This window comes from Lissotriton vulgaris, unplaced genomic scaffold (genome assembly GCF_964263255.1).
Source record: "Lissotriton vulgaris unplaced genomic scaffold, aLisVul1.2 SCAFFOLD_492, whole genome shotgun sequence".
Lineage (NCBI taxonomy): Eukaryota > Metazoa > Chordata > Amphibia > Caudata > Salamandridae > Lissotriton > Lissotriton vulgaris.
The window spans coordinates 597,704-621,594 of record NW_028251456.1 but is presented as its reverse complement, the minus strand read 5'-3'; the positions used below and the strand labels follow the sequence as shown (position 1 = coordinate 621,594).

The 23,891-nt window shown below is 49.1% G+C and overlaps 1 protein-coding gene across 1 annotated transcript in view; it reads left to right on the top strand.

Annotated features, from left to right (window-relative positions):
• The window catches only part of LOC147662880 (paraspeckle component 1-like), a 279,115-nt gene that overhangs the window by 95,931 nt on the left and 159,293 nt on the right, over positions 1 to 23,891 (top strand). The window contains exon 4 of the mRNA XM_086950824.1: positions 7,574 to 7,770. Within this exon, the coding sequence (XP_086806950.1) occupies positions 7,574 to 7,770 (197 nt within the window). The remainder of the gene's footprint in view (positions 1 to 7,573; positions 7,771 to 23,891) is intronic.

Sequence of the window (23,891 nt, the reverse complement as noted above, 5' to 3'; positions counted from 1 at the left end):
ATGCATACTGGGAAGTAGCATTTGCAGCTTGGTTTGGGGTTCGAGGAGTGGGCGGGGTGGTTTTGAAGAAGCGATGAGATCTGGTCGATGGTGATTTTGTTCCAGTTTCTTCGCAGAGTAGGTTGAGGATGGTTTTGGGTTGTGGTCTTTTTGTAGATAAAGTGAACGCAGCTGTGGTCCATCCAATGGAGAACTGTGGTGTGACTGAAGGAGATATGTTTGCTGGAGGTGAAGATAGGGTCGAGAGTGTGACCTGCGTAGTGAGTGGGGGTATTAACAAGTTGTTTGAGTCAGAGGTTGGCGAGATTGTCCAGAAGGGTGGTGGCGTTGCTGTCGTTGCTGATGAATAAGCTTCTGCCGTAGCTTTGGAACGCTATGGAGAGCAACAGAGAATCCCTTTTCCTTGATCTAGCATTTGGGTGAAACATTTGAAGCAAGTCCTGGAGGGCCATGGGGGTTGCAGTGTGGCGGTGTCTGCTAGATGTCGTGATGCTAGCCATCTGGCAGAACTGCTAAGAAATAATGTTCAAAATTAGGCATTGCCAGCCCACCTTTTAGCGGGAAGGTGTAACTTCTTGATGGAGACAAGATGTGCCCCAAAGAAAATCCCTAACCTTTGCCTCCAGTTTTTTAAACTAGGAGGGTAGAATCTAGAGATGTAGAGTAGTAAAGTAGGCGCAGGAGAACCACCCTTTTTGCAAGGGCCACCCTATCTGAAAAAGATAGTGGGAGCGTCTTCCAGAATGTAATCTGCGAGTTAATAGAGGAAGTGGCCCTAGTGATGGTTCCATCAAAGATGTCAGTTTTAGTGCGGTATATATGGATACCCAAATAACTGAATGTCCTTGTGCACCAGGATACTGGCACAACCCCAACAAATAACCCTGGTCTGGAGAGGACAACAAAAATGGGAAGAGCGTTGACTTGGTTGCGTTAACTTTAAGCCCTGATACTGTGATGAACTGCGACAGCCCTGGGTCTAGTGTATGGGGGATAGCATGAAGATCTTCTGCATATAGTAAGAGGTTGTCGGCATATAGGGAAATTGTATGCGTGCTGTCACCCAAAGAGATGCAAATGTTCACTCTGGCCCGAATAAATGCTACTAATGCTTCCACTGCCGAAGAGAAGAGAACTGGGGCGAGTGGACATCCCTTGGGGGGGTCACGCGACCTATCCGAAAGGATTCCAATATGAGGGGCCCTGTTTTGACCAGGATCGTTGGGCGCCTATATAGTAGCTGCACCATGCCGAGGAAATAGGGGCCTATGCCACACCTTGGTAGCACTGCAAAAAGGTAGTTCCTCTCCAGGGACTCAAATGCTCTCAAGATCGAGCACAAGGCATACAAAGTGATGCCAATTCAGGGGGTGGGGGCGTATTCAGCTACCCTGAAGTAGCGTCGAAGATTGAGAGCGATGTTCCGGGCAGGTGCGAAGACATTCTAGTCCTTATGCACCAAGGAGGGTACGTGGGGGGCTAGTCTGTTAGCAAGGGCTTTTGCCAGGATCTTATAATCTGGATCCTACAGACCCCTAGCAATCCTAAACGGTAAGGCCGTGGGATCTTGACATGGCTTCAACAGAGACCACGTTAGCTGTGCATAGAGTGGAGGGTAGGGTTGCACTATTGAGTGCTGTTTTACCGAGTGCATGTAAACTGGGTACCAGGTACTCCGCATAAGCCTTGTAGAACTCTGTAGGAAACCCGTCAGGGCCCGGTGTCTTCCATGAAGCCAGAGAAGCAAGGTCTTCCCTGATCTCTTCGGTTAAGGGGGAGCCCAGCTCCTGAAATTGTCCAATGGATAGGGAGGGCAATTGCATGGAATCTAGAAATGAATCTATTTGGCAAGAGTCTCCATGTGTTGTAGATGTATAAAGTGTGGTGTAGTGCACTGCTTACTTATGGCCTCATGGTATACCAAGCTGTGTGTACTTCAACTGTCCGCCTTCATCTCTAATTGTGTGTATGGGATGATGGGGGTGCTTCTGTTTTATGAGAAAAACAAGTAGTTTACCCGTCCTATCTGATGAAGTGGGGGTGCGGGCAGAGTGGGCTAGATAATAGTGTCAACGGAATATTTCTAGCAGTTCCAAGCGATCTGCCTGCAGTCTCTAAAGCTGTGCCCGTGCTTCGGGGTGCGTAATTGTCAGTTATTCCCACTGTAGGAGTCTCCACTCTATGGAGGCGAGGAAGGTGTCAATTTGTTTACGGGGGATCCAGGTTTGACCTAGGCAATGCCCCCTAACAGTGGCCTTAAAGGCTTCCCACTCTATATGGGGGGGATCCAGTGGAGCCAACATTGTGTGCGAAGTATCCAGCCACAGCGGCCTCCAGGGAGCTGGGAAAGGACTGATCCTCTAACGCCGCTGTCTGCAACCACCAGGCAGAGATTGGAGGTGGTCCTGCCTCCCAGCTGAGCGTCCTGATCTGCAGATTGTGATCAGTGGGTACGGCCTAGGTAGCTAATATCACTAATCAAGAGGAGTATGGCTACCGTTGTCAGGATGCGGTCCAGTCACACATGCAGATCATGGACCGAGGAGTAGAAGGAATACTCCCTTGATTCTGGGTACTGTGCGCGCCAAATATCTATGAAGGACCAATGCTCAAGCCATTTATACAGGGAATGCACATTAGATGAGGCGGTGGTGCGGGTAAGGGGCTGGAACTGCTAAGCACTAGAATGGGTCTATCGGGAACGGTTCTCAAATGGTTCTCGTCCTTCCTACACAACCGATCTCAGAAGTTCAAGATCGATAATGTGCTATCTGCACCCGTGCCTGCGGATCTAGGTGTTCCACAAGGATCCTCCCTCTCCCCCACTTTGTTCAACCTCGTCATGGAACCGCTCGCCACCTTGCTCCAAGCTTCTAATGTCCAATTCCATATGTACGCCGACGACACACAACTGTACCTAAAGCTTCAATCTCCGGAAGATATCAAACATCTGAACTCCACGCTTATCAACACTCAATCTTGGCTAGCCGATAATCACCTCAAACTAAATGCTCTGAAAACTGAGTTCCTTCTCATCTCACCCCCGGCGAAAATTTCCACCACCCAAACATGGCTCAACAACCTAACAGCACTTAATGTCCAACCCACCATCGTGGACTCAGCGAAATCTCTAGGCATCACACTGGACGCCAAGCTCAACATGCAGCAACACATCAGCAAAGCCACAAAAGCAGCCAATTTCCAAATAAACACACTGAGGAAAATCAAACCCTTCCTTCCAACTGAAGACTTTCGAACTGCTGTACAAGCGTTAGTCATCCCTCGAATCGACTACGGAATTGTGACCCTCAGTGGACTCCCGCTATCCACAACAGCACCCTTAAGAGCCTCCCTGAACGCTGCCGCAAGACTCATTACTGGCTCAAGAAAACATTCACATATTTCCCCAGATTTAAAGTCCCTAAAATGGCTGCCGTTTGAAGCCAGAATACAACTAAAAATTGCTGTTATGACACACGCGGCCGTGCACCACAATGCACCCAACTACCTCGCTCAAAAATTGTCCATATCAGGAGGTTCAAGGTCCAATAGAAGCTCAAAGAATCTACTCCTGAAACCCCGTAGATTCAGGAAAGAGAAAACCTACAAGCGCTCCTTCTCAGGAATGGCACCCAGGATCTGGAATGCGCTCCCGCCTGAAACTAGGCGTATCTCCTCCGCTGCACTCTTCAAGAAAGAGGTGAAAACCATCCTTCTGGCCAAGATCTCCTGAACATTATAGGTATTGGTTCAGAGACTACTAAAACACTGTTATAAGCTTACCACACACCCAAGGTGTACCTCAACACCTATATAATGTGATCCATGACTTGTGCAGTTTTATTACCTGTTCACCTGACTATATATATTGATTTGTTTATGTATGTTGTTTTCTTATTATCCTTCATGTTGTGACTACTACATTGCTCCCATTACCACTGTTCTTTCCTACTGCCACTACCCTGCCATTGTGAAGCGCTCTGATATCTGTAAGGATCTTGTTCGCGCTATATAAAACTTTGAATAAATAAATAAATAAGGAGCAGTCAAGTGAGACGCCAAGAACCGAATTAAAATATCCACCCAGTAACCAAGGTATACCTCCCCATCTGGAAAGTGTGGATGAGAGGCTATTGAGGAAAATGTTTTGTTCAGTGTTGGGAGCATATATAATACATCCCTAATAATATTCAAGGCTTTGATGGATTGACTCACAACATTTGTGGTGTACAAGCTACCTGCCTGCGTGTCTTGGCAGCAAAGCTCCGCTGCATAGGGCTTGAACACAAGTGCATTAAGTGAGTGATCCCTTCATACTAACTTCGAGTTGTCAAGTTCCCAGTCCATGTGCTTTCTGTGTCTTCACTGGCACTTACAAAATTGGGAAATGGTGTTCAATAGTGATGGGGCATATGTGCTAGTGCATTTAGAATAGCCTTAGGGCAGCCTGCTAGAGGGGTGACTTACCTATGCTGCCAGGCAGTGTTAGCTGATGTAGGAAAGTGGTTTTATATATACTGGACCAAAGTAAGGTACAGTGTGTATAGTCCCGAGTGCCCAGAGATTTGGCTGAGGCTAAAGTTAGATATAACCTTACTATCTAAAGTGGTAGCTTGGTCGAGCAGTAAGGCAGTATCGGAGGACAGTGTAAAGCATTTGTTGTACACACTCAGTCAGCAAATGGTCTCACACACTCAAGAACTGAACTCTAGGCCAATTGTTTTGTATCAAAAGATATAGTTTTATTTTAAAACCAACAAGGTATCAAAATCTACTTTCTCAGAATGAGTTACTTCAGTTAAATACATTTTAAATAGGCATTAGACTTTTTGAATGCAATAGTTTGTTGCAATAGGCAACTCGATTTCAAACAATGCAACATTGAGCTCAATGGGAATTTTCAGTTAAATGCAATCAATTACTTGGTAGATTACTTTTCTAACCACAAGACTGGATCCTAGATTCAGTCGTGGGACATGTCCTGTAAACAGTTAAGTAAAAGCGTTTTGGTTATAGTAGTGATTTTTAAGGAATATTTTTAAAAGTTGACACTTAAAACGTTTTTCAGTTGAAATTACCAATGTTATCCTATGGAAGCAAATGCAATTTGCAGGTAAATTATGTTCATGTTACTTTTGTAATCCAGTACTGGTCTTCTAGGTTCAGCACTGGGACATCTATCTAAGACTGGTAAGTAATTACGTTTTGGTAGTTGGTACGATTTTTAAGGAATATTTTTAGTTTGCAAAAATCAACACTTAAAAGAAATTTCACAAACAGTCAATGGTTTCCTATGGAAGAAAATTCAGGTTACTGGTAAGTACAGTAAAAATTACTTTTCAGGGTTTGTTCTGGGCTAAAAGAAGCAGCACTGAGGTCTCTCCTGATAACAGGTGAGTAAACCTGAATTTGTTGTTTGGCTGATTTTTAGGTGAATATTTTAAAGTTTCAAAACTCTAAACTTCGAAGAATTTCCTAGTGAATCCAGTCAATGTTAGCCTATGGAAAAAAAGCGAGTTATCCGCTTTTAGGTAAGTACTCGACTGGCAGAGTTAAGGTTCTGGGCATAGACTCTGAGGTCTCCCAGGGTCAGGTAGGTACAGTTGGTACAATCTCAGCGGCACAGGGGCAGCCGGGTGCAGAGGTAGTTAGGCCCGATGTTATCCAATGAGAGGCAGGGGGCCTTCGATTGGTGGCTGTTGGCTAGCAGGCCACGCTGCTGTGGAAGGTGGGCTCCTAGTCACTTGCTCAGGGCAAACGGGGAAGTAAGATAGGACAAAGGTTGCACTGCCAGGGGCACTCGGGCGGCAGTGTGCAGGGTGCTTTTGAGCAGTCGGGTGCTCAATGTTATTTAAAGGAGATCTTGAAAAGGGAACAAAGGCTGCAGGCTCGGGATGGAGGATCTTCTGGAGCAACCAACACTTCAAGGGGTAAGTTCCACTACTAGTGCTTCTCATAGCCAGGTCCACAAACTCTATTTTCTCTCTGGTAACTTAACCAACATAAACTTGCCAAACCTTGTGTACCTTTCAGAGTGTCTATATTGCTATCTTGATTGTATCCTCAAATAATTTCCTGGACTACACCTGCTTAAAGTGCCTTGAGACTAGACTGCTCTCCAGTGTTTACCATCACCCACAAATCAGTGGGACTTTGGTTTGGAAATCAGTTTTGTTTTGAGTGCTAGGAAATGTTTAATTTTTAATCTTGCTTGGAAATAATCTGCACTCTATACTAACCTTACATATGTATTTATTCTGAGGCAGGATATTACTCAGTTTTTATTGGTCAGAATTCAGCCAGTGTAAGGGGGTGGGGCTGTGTATCTTGCAGTCCTTTCTCTAGAAGGAGCCAAATATGTCCTGGACAGATTGTCCCAGGCTTTGGCCCAAAAGATAACAGGTTTTCTGGGGCCAATGTCCTTGATCGATATAGCACCAGAAAACTATAAATCAATTTAAAGGCGATACTCAGGGGATGCTGTAGCTAAGCTTGTGCATGGGCCGCTTCCTGGAATTTATTGGTCCACAGCACTGACTCGATATTTTTATTTAGCAGTGTTTAATCATATACTGTACCAGTATTTGTAACACATTTATTGATTTACATTAAGCCTTAACTGCTGTGGATCAATGTAGTTTTCCAGTAGGAGGCAATGTGACTGCTGACCCCTGAACACCAAAGGTAAACTGCACCCTACAGAATAAGTATCTTAAAACCATTGACAGCCACATGAAGGTAAGAGAATGTTCCAAGAGGATTTGATTTATTTATAGAGAGTTTCCTTACAGGGTTACTTTTAAAAACGCTTGTACCACTGGGCTATTCACTCGACAAACCGTGCCGGTTCCATCAAAGTGTGGGATGAGATGGTGGTAGCCACCCTTTAAGCATAATCAGAACTGTTTAGATGTCCTTATTCGAACACCAAATCAAAAAGATGGAACTTGTGCACACGTGCACTTTGTGCAGTCTGTGGCCTAAAACTGGACACACCCGTTCAGTTGCTTTCACCACAGTTTTGTTTAAAGAGCATTGGCCAACTAGTTGATAACAGTAGTACAGCAAGTATAAAGTCTTTTTTCTTGGGTGCACTAGCTTATCAAAAAAAAATATTGTGATCACTTGAGTTACCTATTTTGTTTATTGCTATTTTTGCAGTAGTTTACACCTCCATTGCCAAGACACTGGATTACCGCGTAGTTGTTAAGCCCAGTCTATTTCAGCTCTTGTTTTACGCGATCTGTCCTGCTCAAAGAGCAGTTGCCTACATTTAATTGTCTAATACTTGCATAGCATGTCTGTGGTTTAAGCAGCTCTTTGTACAACATTTAATGGCTGAAGCAAATCAAATATAAATTGTTTACAAGACCATTTTAAAAACTGAGCCAAAACTAACATGTTTGTTATATTTGCTTGAATACTCATGCACACCTCATTTTGATTTGTTAATATTTAGCAGTTAATGTTATGTATTCACATTATACCCATTTTTGATTTATTTTATATTTTGCAATTTTTGGTGGTACACATAAAGCATGATAGCAGTTAATTTTGTACTCTTGATGATTAGGGAAAGAGAAGAACCTCCTCGCTTTGCTCAACCAGGAACATTTGAGTTTGAGTATTCTTCACGATGGAAAGCTCTTGATGAAATGGAAAAGCAGCAACGTGAGCAAGTGGAGCGAAACATGAAAGAAGGCAAAGATAAACTGGAGGTGGATATGGATGCTGCTAAACAAGAACATCACCTAATGATGATGAGACAAGGTAGATTAGTTATATTTAAATGATATACATTTTTATTGGCACATTGATACTACCTAATGTTGATTTTGTAAATTAAAGTGTAATGTGTAATATTTGAGCAATACAAGTGCAATTGTACTGCTACTCTGACCGAGTTGTAACTGTCTTTGTTTTTTAAATGCCCCAAAAGAAAGTGTAATGTGTATTAGGCAATTATAGTATGAGATTATAAATTTACATAGGTTGTTGATTAAAATGGACAGATGAGCCTTTTCTGTAATTTTTCTTCATACTTTTTGTGCCTAAGAGGACCTTTAAAATGAGAAATAACATTGTAAGAAATTAAAGTATTAGTTGAAGGTGGTGAGAACCCACTTCAAATAATCAAAATACTTGTCAGGTTAACCACAGAAGTCCGTTAGGAACACAGTGCCTTATTCCTCTTGTATCTTGGCACAAAGCAAACCGGCATAATTTAAGGCAATGTGTACAGTTCTTATTCTGCACTCAAACACTAATAGTGAAAATATAGTGAAAATACAACACAAGAAAAATCCTAAGATTATAGTTTGAAATAAAAATAGAGCCAAAATGCACAAAGTACCAGCCGCAGGTATCTGGTTTTGCTAGACCGGTTCAAAATTAAGAATTTAAAGCAAGACGGCAAGGGAACTCAGTTTGAATGCAGGGTCCAGGTTCGACCCAGTGAAAGCATAACTTCTGACTTTGAAACTTTTATAGAGTAAAAAGTGGTCGTTGGCAGGGAAATCTGGATCTCAAGCAGAGTTTGCTGGCTGTCAGCTTCTGAAGAGCTGGGTTCAGTTGCAGTCTGTTGGCAAAGGTTGGAAAGCTTTCAGCAGGCGTAGAGGTAGGCCTAGATGACAATTGGATGCTGCTCCACGTCTGTCCTGGTGAAGCCCTCTAAGTTGGAAATATGTGTTCGAGGCATGAGGGCTGCTGAATTCCTATCTGTGCATAGATCGCCGCCTAGTGTTGGGTCCGGATGATTGCACATTGTTGTCCTGGAAGAGTCTTCGAAGTATCACGAGATAGGTGGCTCCTCCCCTGGACTACAGTGCGCATGGGCATCCTCTCCATCCCCAGATTGTTTTTTTTCCGCCATTGGGTTCGGATGTCTAATCTCAACTCCAGTTAAATAACTTGTACTCTTTCTATTCCTAAGGCCAAAAGGCCTTCATAGCGTCGGTATTGTATCGTTCCGTGCCTGGCCCTTTCGGGTCTTCGATCGGCGTCAAAAGAAGATTCTCTCGACAACACAGGCCCAGACTACATCGACGATGGAACGGACCCCGTTTAAGCCGTGCCCCGTTTGTAATTCAAAATATTCGAACTTAGATGTGCACCCAGTGTGCAATACCGGTTTGTCCCCCGACCAGTCAAAATGTTTCGCCTGCTCAAGGTTCCGCTCAAAGAAGACTATTAAACTTCGACGCGCTGCGAGGCAGTCGGTCCAGCAGTCGGCTCCAGCACCTGCAGACATTTTCGATGCCGGGGACGAGGAACTCTTCCAGGAAGAGGCGGAAGAAGACGTTCCCGAAGAAATGTCGGAACCGGTGTCGGAGTAGGACTCCAAATTCGAGGTGGACGAGCCAGATGAGGAGTTCGTTCACGACCAAGACGTCGTCGAGGTAGGGGACAACGATCAGGCCCTTGCGGCCGTTGATGACGACTCCGGTGGAGAACCGAGTCCGCCCGCAGTTCCGGGGCCTATCATTAACATTCAGCCCTCTCTAACTCCGGTCGAGGCATCGCCGAAAGGCCTTAGCCAAGATCCATCCTCTCGGTCTACAGCCCCGCGACATAGCCAGGCTAAGACCCTTTGAAAAGAGCCATCGGTCGATACAGCGAAATCGAAACCGACGGAGCCGAAATCGAAACCGAAACTACTCCAGATGGTGGTCGGTTCGACGTCCACCTCAAAGGTTGTCGACGATCCTTCGACGCCGAAGATACCCGTCGGCGCCAAGACTGGGACTTCAACGCAGTGCTCGGCCACCAAGAACGTCGCCTCGAAGGCCTCGGCGTCAGTGCCAGCGTCAACGACAAAACATGGCGAGAAGGGCAAAGTACTTCCGTTGGGAAAAGGTCTCCAGCCACCCCTCTCGGGACTCAAGACTGGGTTGGCAAAAAGGGTCGAAGCCACGGCCAAGGACGCCCCGAAATTATCGTCGACGTCCAAGGATGGCGGCGCACTGCGCCGGGAGCTCGAATCGACGCGGTCAAGCGAGCGGCCTACACAGGCGTCTAAGAAACCCGAAACGGGCGCTTCAGGTTCGAAGCATACGGAATTGAAGCCACTTAAGTTTGGCCTTCCGCCCACGGCCCGGCCAAGGCATCTCGAGGCTTCCAAGATGGCGACAGTGTCCTCACATGCACAGGTCGTCTATCATGAGCCTTCTTACGACAACCAGACAAAACTGTTTATTGACTCTGAGTCGGGCAGGCTTACCATCCACAAGAGGAAGATCGCGCCTGAACATCCTTTGGAAGGTTACAGAATTCCCCTCAAAAAGAAGATGGTCTCAACCACCTCTCCGGTTCTTGTTGAACATTTTCAGGACTACTCTCACCATACTGTTCATTCTCCGACAGAGTGAGGAGGACTTAAATGCGGACTATGGCCAAATGGCCTTCTCTTACAATACTGACACTGATCAGGATGTCTCAAATCAATGGTCAGGAGCAGGAGATCAAAGCGATGACCCTGATGACCCCCATACCGCTCCAGACTCTCAGTCCTACATTGTGAAACCATCTCACACTGAGGACACTACAGCATTCAATGCATTAATAGAACGGGCAGCCCTCAACCATGACGTCGAAATGCATGCTGAGCCATTGGATGAAGATTTCTTATTTGACACCTTCTCCACATCTGAACGCTCCACCAAGACTCTGCCCATGCTTAAGGGGGTCCTCAAGCATGCCACAGCCATTTTCAAGGAGCCAACCAAAGCCAGAATTATCAATCCCCGGATTGACAAATACAGGCCTGCCCCAGTGGACCCCACCTATATCAAAGGCCAGCTCCCCTTGGACTCCCTCGTGGTGGCTAATGCACGCAAAAGGGCTAACTCTCAATCAACTCGTGACGCTCCCCCTCCTGACAAAGAGTCAAAAATCTTTGAAGCGCCTGGGAAGCGGGTGGCAGCGCAAGCCGCTAATATTTGGAGAATAGCCAATACACAGGCCCTGTTGGCTAGGTACGACAGGGCGCACTACGACACCCTAGAACAATTAATGCAGCACATGCCTGATCTGTACAGAGAAGCAGCGGAAATGGTTATACAAGAGGGAAAACTGGTCTCTTATGCGTCAATCAAATGCGCACTGGATGCAGCAGACACTGCAGCGAGGGCAATCAATACTAGTGTGATGCTGCGACGCCATGCATGGCTGCGCATCTCAGGGTTTAAATCCGAGATCCAAACTACTCTTCTTAATCAGCCGGTTAATCCGGACTTCCTGTTTGGACCCGAAGTTGACACAACACTTGAAGATGAAAAAAGACACTGAGACAGCGAAATCCATGGGGGCTCTCCAGTCACAGCAGTTTCGGGGCAGTTCCTTTCGTCGCTCCGGTAACAGGGGAGCAACAAGAGGACAGGCTCTACAGCATTCCCAGTACGCCAAGGGCAACACGCAATCTGCCTACACTAAAAACACCACAGGTGGATACCGTGGGAACAGCGCCAAAGGAAGAGGCCGCAATAACAACGCATGGTCCTCCACTCCCAACAAACAGTGACTTCTTGTCACTGCCCCCCGACCATCAAACACCTGTCGGGGGGAGACTCCAGCAGTTCCTGCCACTCTGGGAAAACATCACAACAGACAGGTGGGTGAGACAACTTATCCGTTTCGGCTATTGTCTAGAACTAACCTCCACCCCCCCCAACATACCCCCAAGAAACCGTCCTATGTCCGCAGAGCACTCGCTCTTATTGCAGCAAGAAGTACTCTCCATGCTGCAAAAAGGAGCCATAGAACTCGTGCCTGCCGAAGAAAGGGGTGCAGGGGTGTACTCCCTGTACTTCTTTTTTTTTTTTTTTTTTTGGAAACCTTTATTGTGCAACAAAAGCTTACAGGTACGGGCCCACAACCATGCAGGCCGGCCGCGAAATCAAGTGGTAGCACACTAGGCAAAATCAAAACAGCTCAGCAGTCCCTGAGACGAGGAGCAGCAATTATCCGGAACATCACATACTGGAAAAAGGAGGGGACCACTGAGTACAGGATAAGTGAGGTTGATTTTTAAAGTTATAGGTAAGAAGGATCAGACGCAGTCACTTCATCAAACACATGGCGGGCAATGATCCCAGCGATTAGCAAACAAACTAGGCAATAATTAGGGGATCATCAGAAGAACTTGAGGATAATAAGCAGTACAATACATACTGGCCAGTACCCGCCCCATGATCGTGGAACATCTTGACTAACGTTAGTGGAGAAACCAACAGCAGAAGCAATAAGCAGCGCTAGACCCAACCACCAAACTGACCCAAAGGAAAAAGGAAAGAATAAGAAGTCAAGAGAGAAAGGAGAAAAATAAGGCCCATAGAACCAAGACGAAACAAAAGACAAACCCCCCACCCAGCACGCATGCAGAGGCTACGGCCTACCCCCCGCCCTAGCAGTGTGCCTGTCGCCCAAAAACCGAGTCCTGAAATATAGACTCAGAAAAGAGAAAAAGGAAAGGAAAAAGAAGAAAGGGGAAGGGAGAAAAAAGAACTAAGAACTGATGGGAGAGGAGACATGCAATCAAAACGATCTGCTCCCACCACCCACCTGTGCACAATTGGAACCTACGAGAAGAGTAAGTCACTTCAAAGTCAAATACAGGAACATGATGAGGAAGCAATCGTACCTGTACAATCGAAAGTACGCCATTTATCCATGCATGAAGTAGTAGTCCGCCGATGCAAGTTATCTCAACCCTGTCCCTGTCTGTCCAGGGCCATAGACACGAAGTGCACATTGAACCAGAAGCAGACGGGCCAGTAGTGAGACGCAAGAGCTCCAGGCCACGAATCACGGCACCAGTCATGATGGCCTCGGATCGGACCAGCAAGAAAAAGCAGCAGCAACTGCAGGTAACACGAACACCGCCCCGCTGACCAAGAAGGGGCACTCGCTCAGCTAGGACAGACATCAGATCCCGGCTCAGCAGGGCAAGGCGAACAATCGCCGGGAGTCCCGGCAAGGCAGGCCCAGACGGACCCCGGCCGAAGTCCCTCCGTCATTTCCACTCCTTGGAAGCGCTCCCGACAAAGCAGAGCAACGGGCATCCAGACCTCCAGACAAGCGACGGCCGTAGTCTCATCAACCTCCGGGAAGGTCCGTGCAGCACAGTTCAGCGGTTGGTCCGCGCACGTGGGGGGCGGCTCAGCGAGCCTGTCAAAATCATCATCCGACCCAGCGGCATTCAACATCATGGACTCACGCCAGGAACTCAAGGCAGCGAGGACGTCGCCAATCGTAGGATCACCCCTACAGTATTCAGCAAACGTGCCGTGTGACAGGCCAGTGTTCCCGTCGACGACGGGTCTGAGATACAGGGCGCTGGCCGCCATCTTGTCAGCACGGCGAGGCCACTGTATACTCCAGCGCCAATCCGGTTGCCAGCGGGGTTCAACGAGAGCCATCCGGGGACAGTCAACCTCACCAGTGGTGCAGGGAAGCGGGCCACCAAAACATTGGAGGCAGTCGGCGCCTCCGGCCCATGGGCGCCGCCCGCCGAGTCCGGGCGGAGGATTTCAAAATGGCCGATTGGAAGACAAAGGGGAGACGCGTCTCCCATGCGGTCAACCCCCGTCCGTGGGATGCAGCACCCCGCCACCAGGTCCCACCAGGCCCTCGGTCCACCAGTCCGGGCCCGGTCAGTCGCCACCGGTCCAACCGCACAGTGGCCTCTTCGGTCGACCCCTCTCCTCCACCAGGGGCCGGCGCAGGAACTTCGCTCCAGTCGGGAGCCGCAGGCAAGTCCAGGCCCGCCCGCCTCGCAGGCTCCGAAGCGAACAATAGGCACAGCTCAGGATCCGCCGCACCCAGGAGCATTCGGAGCAGGTGGTAAGTATCAGCCATCTGTCATGTTTCCATATTTCCTCGAATACGTCTTCTCGGGGCAGGATAAGGCACAGGATTAATAAAACAGGCGTGAAGGTTGACTGAGCCGAGCTACAACGCGGCCATGACGGTCGCAAGCTTGGCTCCTCCCCCCACTCCCTGTACTTCTTCCTTCCAAAGAAGGACGGGTCCCTGAGGCCCATTCTAGACCTCAGACCCCTCAACCAATACATCCTTTCGGAGCACTTTCACATGCTAACCTTACAACAAGTCCTGCCGCTGCTCCGTCAGGGCGACTTCCTAGCCACCCTGGACCTCAAGGATGCGTATTTCCACATTCCCATTCACCCAAGTCACAAAAAATATCTCAGGTTCACAATCAACGGTCAGCATTACCAATTCAAGGTTCTGCCGTTCGGGGTCACTACTACTCCCAGAGTTTTCACCAAGTGCTTGGCGACTGTGGCAGCGCACCTTCGCAGGGAAGGTGTTCACGTGTATCCCTACCTGGATGACTGGCTCGTGCAGGCAAAATCTGCCATTCAGTGCGGCCGCGACATGTCTCTGACCATTCACCTCCTTCACAGTCTGGGGTTCTCTCTCAACTACGCAAAGTCTCACCTGCAGCCAGCCCATGTTCAACAGTACCTGGGGGCAACACTGAACACCCAGTCGGCCACGGCGCAGCCGAACCCATCCAGGGTCAACCGCATGCAAACGCTCATCCGGAGGTTCCAACCTCAGCGAACCCTCCCAGCGCAGGTTTTCATGCAACTGATCGGCATGATGGCATCCCGCATATTCATTGTCCCGCACGCGAGGCTGCACATGCGACCCCTTCAAGAATGCTTAGCCCGTCAGTGGAACCAGGCTCATGGCCATCTAAAAGACCTAGTGTTGGTGACCGGTCGTGCTTACAGCTCTCTGCATTGGTGGAACCCACAAAACCTTTGCAGGGGATGACCGTTCCAAGAGCCTGTCCCACAGATAGTGCTAACGACGAACGCATCTCTCCAGGGTTGGGGAGCGCATGTCCTCCACTGCACAGTGCAGGGACTATGGTCAGCACAACAGCAGAGGATGCATATCAATGTGCTGGAACTGATGGCGATCTTCATGGCACTGAAGGCATTCAAGTTGCACCTGTGCAACAAGGTCGTGTTAGTCCGGACGGACAACATGACGCCATGTATTACATCCAGAAGCAGGGAGGCACGCACTCCCCGCAGCTGTCTCACCTAGCCCAAAGCATGTGGAAGTGGGCCATTCAGAGGAACATCTTCCTCATGGCGGAGCATCTCCCGGGTGTCGACAACCAGATGGCGGACCTGCTCAGCAGGCACAGTCATCAGATGCACGAGTGGGAGATCCACCCGTCGGTTCTCCATCCGTACTTCCAACAGTGGGGTCATCCAGACATCGACCTCTTCGCCACAAGCGAGAACGCAAAATGCCCAAACTTCGCCGCCAGGTTCCCACACCCACATCGCAGTCTCAGGGCAATGCGATATGGATGAACTGGTCAGGCAGATTTGCATACGCTTTTCCGCCAGCCCCCCTCATACCTCTGGTTGCGCGCAAACTGCGACAGCACTCCTTGACACTCATCCTGATTGCTCCAACTTGGGCACGGCAAGCTTGGTACACCACGTTCCTGGAACTTTCAGTGGTGCCTCACCAACGGCTGCGCCTCACTCCCAGCCTCCTCACTCAGAGCCATGGTGACATTCAGCACCCAGATCCCCAACAGTTGAACCTTGCGATTTGGCTCCTGAGGTCATAGTTTGGATACCTGAACTTGCCTCCTGAGTGCATGAACATCATCAAGGAGGCAAGACGACCGACTACCAGGGCCTGCTATGCAGCCAAATGGAAGCGGATTGTTATTTACTGCTCCAACAATAACATTAATCCGTTGGACGCATCTACGCAAAACATCATATGTTACTTATTGCTTCTGTACCAATGCAACCTGGCATATAGTTCCATCAGGATCCATCTGGCGGCCATAGCCGCTTACCTTCAAAACAGGCAGCACCTTTCCGTTTTCAGGGTACCTGCCATTAAAGCCTTTTTGGAAGGACTTAAGAGAATAATCCCTCCCAGACACCCCCCTTCACCGGTCTGGAACTTAAATATGGTTCTCACCAGACTCATGGGGCCGCCCTTTGAGCCACTCCATTCCTGTGAAATACAGTTCCTCACTTGGAAAGTGGCCTTCCTAATAGCTATTACATCGCTGCGGAGGGTCAGTGAACTGCAAGCCCTCACAATTCAGGAACCCTACCTGCAAATCCATGCAAATAGAGTGGTGCTTCGCACCAACCCTAAATTCATGCCAAAGGTGGTTTCGCAGTTCCACCTTAACCAGAATATAGAACTGCCAGTTTTCTTTCCTAACCCTGACTCAGTGGCAGACAGAGCACTGTACACCTTGGATGTTAAAAGAGCTCTCCTGTATTACATTGACAGGACAAAAGCCTTTCGAAAGACTAAACAGCTGTTTGTTGCATTCTCTCCACAACATAAAGGCAACCTAATCTCCAAGTCAGGTATAGCCAGGTGGATTGTTAAATGTATCCAGATCTGTTATCAGAAAGCTAAGCGCACATTAACAGTTCCCCCTAGAGCGCATTCCACACGCAAGTTGGGGGGCCTCCATGGCTTTCCTGGGTAATATTCCTCTAGAGGACATATGTAGAGCAGCCACATGGACCACCATACATACATTTACCAAACACTACTGCGTAGATGTACACTCCAAACAGAAAGCTGCTGTAGGACAGGCTGTTCTCAGAACTCTCAGACTGCTGCAGCTGGCACGGGCACCCGCCGGTAAGGAGGAAACTGCTATTTATTCTATGCACAGATATGAATTCAGCAGCCCTCATGCCTCGAACGGAATATGCTACTTACCAGTATGCATCTGTTCTTGGCATGAAGGGCTGCTTCCGAAGCAGAGGACGCAGCTTCTGGAGCAGAGGATCGAGCCGAAGATGACTATCTTCTTCCAGCTGGTCAACAGGTCGTGAGTAAGAGTCGACCCTGTTCGACCCCCCCCCATAACGAGACAGGCTACGGTTCCACCCCTGCCTTCGGGTCCGGGTGCACACCGATCGAAACCTTCTGACGCCCCGTTTTCAGGCTCGGCAGCGAAGAGTATTAAAAAGCCTCCAGTTGACTCTGGCTCGAGTCAGTCTGTCGGTCCCGAAAAGCAGAAAGTGCTTAAGCCGAAATCAACACCGGCACCGAAACATCCATCGATACCGAGAGTTACCGAAGCCAAGTTCGGAACCGAAAGAGGTTTCGAAAACAAGCTCTGCACCGAAAGAGTTTCCAAAGTTTACCGTAACAGACTTCTCCGGTAACTAAAAAAGCAGACCAGAAAGCGGTTTTCATACAGAAACACATTTCGGCACCAAAAGCGGACGAGTCTAAGCACTCGGCAGACGAAGCTTCGGATCCAAAAAGTACAGATCCAAAGAAAAGACCAGGGAAGTCTTCTGAACCGAAATCAACACCTGTTCCAAAGATAATAGACACTGTGAAGACTAAACCTGATGGATCCAAACGAGAAAATCGGCTCCGAAAAAGGATTTACCTGTAGAAGAGCCTGACGTAAGGCAAAAGACTCTGAAAATTCATCCAAAGACTGGACAGGTGTACACAGTGCCTGAAAAAAGGAAAATGGACTGTCCTAAACCATCTCCTGTTCCTCCAAAGAAATATGTTCAAACTTCCCCTATAAGACTCCCTCTATCGGAAGTAGAAATACTACCATATATTTCTCCTGTACACTCACCAGCTAGCACACATAGTATAATACCACAGGAGGATGATGATGGGGATACATACTCACAACAGAGTTATCAGCAAATGGATGACATAAATGACCCAGATGATATGGCTGGGTTATCAGGTGACCCATGGGAAGATTACAATGCACCAGATCTACCACAGGACGTGGCATACCCGTCTAGGCCATCTCCACCAGATGACACCATTGGGTTCACACAACTCATCCATAGAGCATCTACTTTCCATGGAGTAGACCTGCATACAGATCCAATAGAAGAGGATTTTCTTATGGATACACTATTAACCTTGTAGGAGAGTAGGGTCTGCAATCCTATGATCACCCAGATTTTTTTGCTTTTGTTTCACTGGTTTATGACTTTCTCTGGCTGTGGGCCTGCCAATCAGACCCACAGCCTGGCTGTTCTCTTTCTAAATTACAACATGTACCCTAGGTGCATCTACCAATTGGTACTGGGCCACCTTATCAGACCCTGTAACTCAGGGCATAGGTGTACCCAGGGCTGCCAGGGGCTGCAGCATGTATTATGCCACCCCTGGCTGGCCTCCTAAATTTGACACAACTGGCTGCATGACAGCTGGGGCAAAGTCGTGTAATCACCCTTTGCTGTAGGTGTAGTATACCTATACCTAACCCTAAAATGGACACACAGATTCCTATCAGTCACTCCTATGGCAGGCCTTGACAATCCTGAAGGCAGAGTGCTTGGAATCATGTGAGATGCTGCTCTGGCATGAGCTGAGCCTGTCTGCAGCTTGCGGAACCAAGTCCTAATACCTGTTCCATGCTATCGCATACCATATACTCTTAAGTGCATTATAATCCTCGCGGTTAAATGCTATCTTTGGTATTGCTTTATCAAAACATGTGGAGTAAGGTGTCATACGAATTGGAATACTAACCCCTCGCCAATTCTGGCGACGGGGTTAGCATTCCACCCTTCTAGAGGGACACGACATGTATGTAACTGTGAACCCCGGTTAAAGTTAACTGAAGCCTCAGCTCCACAAAATGGATGCTGCCACCACAGACACGAGTCTGACCTCCTGCTGCTGGGAGTCCTTCCAGCGAGGGAGGCCTGGACAAAGGGTTTCCTGTCCGGGGCGGTGCTAGCACCGTCCCAGACATGGTTTTGTGTATCCTGGGTAGGCAGGGCTTTTCAGGAAGGTGACTGCTGAGTGGCACCCCGGTGCTCACTACGCATAGGCCAGTCAGAACCAGTTCCAGGGGCACACCAGCCCCTGGCCTGGGGAAGTCCGGCAGGGGAGAGGGGTGTAACCACCCCCCTCCTGGTCCCACCAATAGGCAGGACCTAGTCACCGGGTCAGCCCCCTTTTTTAGTATAAAGATAGGAGCGGGCCCCCTGTTCAAATTAGATCATCTTTGGAATCAAGATACGACTTTCTTCGAAAGGACTTCACGATTTCTTCATCAAGATTCTCCCTTGTGGCTAAGGAGTAGTCACCCTGCATCAAGCGGGCACCATCCTAAGAAACACTGCGGTCTGCTGCAAGTCCTTCTTCACGAATCCGACGACCCAGCTCGACGAGACCCGGCTTCCCTGGCACCTCTGACCTCTACTCACCTCTACAGCAAAGCTGAGAACCGTGAGTGCGACGAGACCTCGAGGGACCGACGATCGCCAAGACTGCACGACATCTTTACTGCAAGCCCACCGTGTCCTCCACTGGTGAGTGCTTTGGGGTCCGAGAAGCCCCGACCCTGCGCAGCTCCAGCACCCAAGGTCAGCCTCTCTGCATCTCCACGATCTGCGTGGGGCCCTTCTGCTGTTTGCTGTGCTCCGCGTTGTTTGGCTACTAGCCGGCTGGCTTGTGGCCTTCTGAACGACGCCCGACGACATCACTACTGCTGGTCTGGTTGCTCCAGGCTGGCCCTTGCTTCCTTCTTCAAGAGAGGCACCCCGGACCCTCCTGGTCCACTCCAGACGCCATTTTAGGTCCACCGCGTGGGCTTGAATTTGCCAAGGCTTTGTTGCCCAATCCTGGGTCCAGCGACGCCGACAGCTTCTATCTTCGTGGGACAGCTCGATCCTCCATCCTGGTCGCCGACAATGCCTCCTGGTCCGTGAGATCGCCGAGCACAGCGTCACCCACTCACCTAGTCGAGGTGGCTACCATCCGGTGCCCTCCTGGTGCCCACTGACTACTGGCTAGTAGTCTCGAACTTGGTCCCCTCTGCTTTCAGGTGTCATCTTCCATCGATCCAGGCTTGGATCCACCGAACTTTCTTCACTGGTCGCCTGCCAGCAACTTCTTTCTTCCAGGCTCCTGGTCCGTCAACGAGGATTCCCGACGTCTTTTGAGTCCTATGCAGCTGCAGCCCCTGGGCTAGGTAACTTCGGCATTTCGGTGCCCCAGCATAGCCTCACTATCCAAGGGTCAGAATCTACTTTCGTTTTCCTCCTACCAGGTCGGGTTCGCCCGAGAACACTAACTTTGCAATTTCTAGCTACCATAGACTTTTGTCCGCATCTCGCGTGAGAGTGCACACACTGCACCCGAGTCCCCTAGGCCTCCTAGAAGTAATCTAACGATTCCCTAGTCCAGTCCTAGCGATTCGAAAAGCTATTAGTACTGTACTTACCTGCTAGTAATTTCGCATTCCACTTTTCAAGTATATGGTTTTCCGTGCCCCTCGGGCATTTGTATATACTGTGCTAACTTAAGTATTTTTGTAAGAGTTTTGTTTTGTGCTTAGTACCCTGTCCTCATAAAGAGTACAGGGCTGTTGTGATACTTAATAAATAACTGTTTATTTTCATAACACTTGTGTGGTGTCCTTTCACTGGGTGTTCAAGGGGTATATGTGTGGTAAACAGCTGGCTTAACACGCCCTCTCGAGTCTTTAGCCTTAGACTGCTCGTATCCACGCTACTAGGATAGCTGGTCTATAAGGTTGACTTACAACCAATCATCAATAAGGGTTGCTGGACTGATACATAGTGTTCACTAGAATAGTGAGCACTACATATCAGGCCACCTTCTCACAAACCTCACCTAAAACAACTACCACACTTCCAATACTTAATGGAGTGGTAAGACGCGCACCAGAAATATTTAAAGATCCCGTTGGGCCAGGGTACTTAACCCCAGACAGGAAAAGAAAAATAAAGCAGCTCCCTCTGATCCTGCATATATTAAGGGACAGTTGCCACTAGACTCGCTGGTGGTGTCAAATGGAGACTGTGAGTAAGGTGAGGAACGCTTTTCTCCATTGAGCTCTGCGTGTGGTGTGGAAGATGATATCGATGTTCAGGGATCCATTGACCGGTGAGAAGTAGGTGTCGGCTGTAGGAAGGTGGATACCTGACTATGGTTGCCCCCAACTTTTTGCCTGGTGTTTTGCTGGTTTTCCGACTTAGTTGGCCTGGGACCCTGCCAATCAGGACCCTAGGCCTACTGCTCTCTCTGAAAAATGGATTCCATGTACCTTAGGTACATATCCAATTGGTACTGGGCCACCTTATCAGACCCTGTAACTCAGGGCATAGGTGTACCCAGGGCCTACCAGGGGCTGCAGCATGTATAATGCCACCCCTGGCTGGCCATCTAAATCTGACACAACTGGCTGCACGACAGCTGGGGCAAGGTGGTGTTATCACCCTTTGCTTTAGATATAGTATACCTATATCTAACCCTAACATGGACACACAGATTCCTATCAGTCACTCCTATGGCAGGCCTTGACAATCCTGAAGGCAGAGTGCTTGGAATCGTGTGAGATGGTGCTCTGGCATGAGCTGAGCCAGTTTGCAGCTTGCGGAACCAAGTCCTAATAGCTGTTCCATGATAACGCGTACCATATACTCTTAAGTGCATTATAATCCTCGCGGTTATATGCTATCTTTGGTATCGCTTTATCAAAACATGTCGAGTAAGGTGTCATACAAATTGGAATACTAACCCCTCGCCAATTCTGGCGACGGGGTTAGCATTCCACCCTTCTAGAGGGACACGACATGTATGTAACTGTGAACCCCGGTTAAAGTTAACTCGAGCCTCAGCATCACAAAATGGATGCTGCCACCACAGACACAAGTCTGACCCCCTGCAGCTGGGAGTCCTTCCAGCGAGGGGAGCTTGGACCAAGGGTTTCCTGTCAGGGGCTGTGCTAGCACCATCCCAGACAGGGTTTTGTGTATCCTGGGTAGGCAGGGCCTTAGAGGAAGGTGACTGCAAGTGGCACCCCGGTGCTCACTATGCATCTGCCGGCTAGAACCAGTTCCAGGGGCACACCAGCCCCTGAGCTGGGGAAAGTCCGGCATGGGAGAGGGGTGTAACCACCCCCCTTCCTGGTCCCACCCATGGGCAGGACCTAGTCCCGTACCAGCCCCTATCTTTAGTATAAAGGTGGGAGCGGGGACCCTTCCAAATTAGATCATCTTTGAATCCTGAAACTACTTTCTACGAAAGGAACTCAAGACTTCTTCTCAAGATTTCTCCCTTGTGACTAAGGAGTAGTCACCCTGCATCAAGCGGGCACCAACTAAGAACTCTGCGGTTTGCTGCACGTCCTTCCTCCGGAATCCGACTGACCAGCTCGACGAGACCCGCCTTCCCTGGCACCTCTGACCTCTGCCTTCTCACAGGAAGATGAACCCGAAGGCCCTGAGGGAAAGAGAGGCCAAACTCCTGGTTGCGAAGATGAAGGCTGGGAAGGAGAAATCGTCGAGGTCTCGTTCTCAAAGGTCGAAGTCAAGGTCGAGGTCTGGTTCTCGAGAGAGGTCGTCTTCGAGGTCGGCTTCTGATCATGTTTCGAAGTCAAAGAAGAAACATAAAAAAGGGGGGCATGAGTCCCGACGTCGTTCCGGTAAGGAGTCGGGCTCGAGGCCGAGGTCACTGAAGAAGGTACGTTCGAAGGTGGTTACCCTGGAAGTATCTGAGCCTGAAGGTGAGGCCTCACCTTCGGAGTCGCTTGAGCGTTCTCCCACTCCGGCTCCGATTCCTTCTCCGACTCCGATTCCTTCTCCGGCTCCGAATCCGTCCCCGGCCCGTGAAGAGGAAGAGGCTCGGGAGGATGTGGGTTCTGCGCCTGTTAAATGGCCGAATCCGATCCCTCCTCAGGACCGGCCTGATGGTTTTCAACCGCCCTTTCCTGCCCCAGGCCAGGACCCTTCAGCGTTTCTTCACGCTATGAATGGCGTTTTCTCAAGGGCGTGGTAACCCTCTGGTGCACCTTCGGGTCCCATGGGTCCTTTGGCGTACTGCCTCGGAATTCCACACTCCTATCCTCCGGCTCCGTTCTTGCCTTGCATGCCGGCTCCGACGCCGCATTGGCAATTCCCGGCTCTGCCGACGTCGTAGACGCCGATTCCGACGTCGCCCGTTCCAGATCGTCCTTGAGGGCATTCCTCTGTGCCATCGGATTCGATACCGGCGTCGGCCCCGAATCCGTCGGAGCCGCAGGTGGATCCGTCTGCGAGGCGTCTGAAGGAGCGGTCCAGAAGGGAAGCTCATCGCCTTTTGGAAGAGCAGAGGTACCTGGATTCACATTCAGATGTGGAGGAAGGTGAATTGGAGGAGAGCTGTTTTGAGGAGCTGGCAGATTCAGGAAGTGTTGATTTCTCTCCTGAGTGGGAGTTGCCCTCTGGCTCTGGTGCTCCTTCTAAGGATATCCAACCTTACCATCTGGTTATGAGGAAGGCTGCTGAGCTTCTTCAATTGACTTTGCCAACGGTGGAGTTCAAATCCAATATCCTCACTGAGGTCTTGCATTCTCCGAATTCCGTGGTTGAACTTTTGCTTCCATTTAATGATGCCTTGACGGATCCCATTATGGAGGTGTGGAAGAAACCATTGTCGGCTCCTGCGGTTTCTAAGAGTGTTGCGAGAAGATACAGGGCTGCACCAGAGGACCTGGCTTTTCTGTCTTCTCATCCTTCGCCAGAGAGCCTGGTCATTCAGGCTGCCTGTTCTAAGAAGAGTCTTAGTGCCTTTCCTCAGGTTCCTTGTGAAAAGGAAGCAAAGAAACAAGACCAGGTCACGAAAAAGACCTTTTCTTCGGCAAGCATGGCGTTGAAGTCAACTAATGCCACTTGTCTGATGGGGAGATATGTCCATGCCCTGATGGATTCTTTGCGTGTCCTGGTTTCAAAAGTTCCTGATGCCAGCAGGAAGGATTTTGAGGAAGTGATCTCTGATACTCAGGCGGCGGCTCGCCAGGTTATTCAAAGTGGTCTGGACACTGCTGACTCAGTGGCTCGTTTCATGGACACTGC